Source organism: Chondrus crispus, genomic scaffold, assembly GCF_000350225.1.
Source record: "Chondrus crispus Stackhouse genomic scaffold, scaffold_318, whole genome shotgun sequence".
In the NCBI taxonomy this organism is placed as follows: Eukaryota; Rhodophyta; class Florideophyceae; order Gigartinales; family Gigartinaceae; genus Chondrus; species Chondrus crispus.
The window spans coordinates 74,703-75,831 of NW_005179208.1; the positions used below are offsets into that span (position 1 = coordinate 74,703).

Sequence of the window (1,129 nt, forward strand, 5' to 3'; positions counted from 1 at the left end):
CGCCACTTAGCCGTTGCCCGCGCGCGCGGGGCTCGCGTGGCGCCACGCCTGCAGCGCGCGGCCGCCGCCGCGCGTCGCCATGATGGCAGACGATAAGAAGAAGAACCCGCTCGCCGGGCTGGGTAAGTTGGCGCGTCACGGCCCCCCCCCCCAGCGACTCGCCGCTGATAAGTGTCCCCCGCGCGCACGCACATTCTGACAGAGACGACGCGCGGTGCGCTTGCACGCGGCGGAAACAGGGCTCGGCAATATCATGGACGCTATGAAGAAGGCGCAGGAGTTCACGTCGGTCGCAAAGGATCTGCAGGAGCAGCTCAAGAACACCGAGATCGAGGCGTCCGTGCGCGACGGGCAGGTCACCGTGGTGATGACCGCGCAGCAGGTGCCCGTGAGTGTGACCGTGTCGGATGAGCTCGTGGCCATGGGCAGCGATGAGGTGTCTAAGGCTGTTACTGAGGGCGTCATTGCTGCGCACGGCAAGAGCTCGGAGTATATGAAGGAGAAGATGGGGAGTTTGACAAAGGGTACGTGCGCTGTTTGAAAAGGGGCGGTAGTTTGCGTGCGCTGACGGCTGGGCATGGCATGGTACTGACTCACTCACGGACTCACTCACTGACTGACTCACTGACCCTGGTGTTTGCGTTTTATCGAAATTTGCGTAGACTTTGGCATCCCACAACCTCCGATGCAATGAGGCAAGGGTGCGAGCGTGCGAGCGTATCATGTTTAACAATGGAATTATGTAAGCAACGATAAAGAGACCGCGCCACCGTACGGGCCCGCTACTTTCCAAACAAGGCCCTAACCAGCGGCATATTGAGGCAGCACGCGTGCCAGAACTCGTCCTCCCTCTTCTCCCTGCGGTCTTTTCCGTCGCGCGTGCGTGCGCAGCTGCCGTTCTCCGTAGCATCCGTCATGGACGCGCTGCCGCGTCCGCCGCCGTCGCCGAACGCGGCGTCGGCGTGGCACGCGGCGCCCGGGCGGTCCGGCGTGCAGAGCATGTTCCAACGGGCCTCGGACGACGACGGGTCGGACGGCTCCAGCACGGGGCGGCCGCACGCGGCGTCGCGCACCAGCCCCGCGCGCAGCTCCTTGCGCACGCGCTCGTAGCGCCGCGCCAGCGTCGCCG

The 1,129-nt window shown here is 64.7% G+C and overlaps 1 protein-coding gene; it reads left to right on the forward strand.

The window, feature by feature from the left end:
- Nucleotides 1–253: 253 nt before the first annotated feature.
- On the forward strand, nt 254–785 carry CHC_T00005841001 (hypothetical protein). XM_005717460.1 is given in 3 exon segments: nt 254–524; nt 663–694; nt 695–785. 2 exon segments carry the CDS (start codon nt 254–256, stop codon nt 692–694), a joined length of 303 nt encoding a protein of 100 aa, XP_005717517.1. The 3' UTR covers nt 695–785.
- The last annotated feature ends 344 nt before the right edge of the window (nt 786–1,129 follow it).

Bases quoted from the DNA above. Each gene is read 5' to 3' on its own strand.
- CHC_T00005841001 (XM_005717460.1), top strand. From the start codon at position 254: ATGGACGCTATGAAGAAGGCGCAGGAGTTCACGTCGGTCGCAAAGGAT. The intron at 525-662 runs GTACGTGCGCTG...AAATTTGCGTAG, and splicing joins GATGGGGAGTTTGACAAAGG to ACTTTGGCATCCCACAACCT.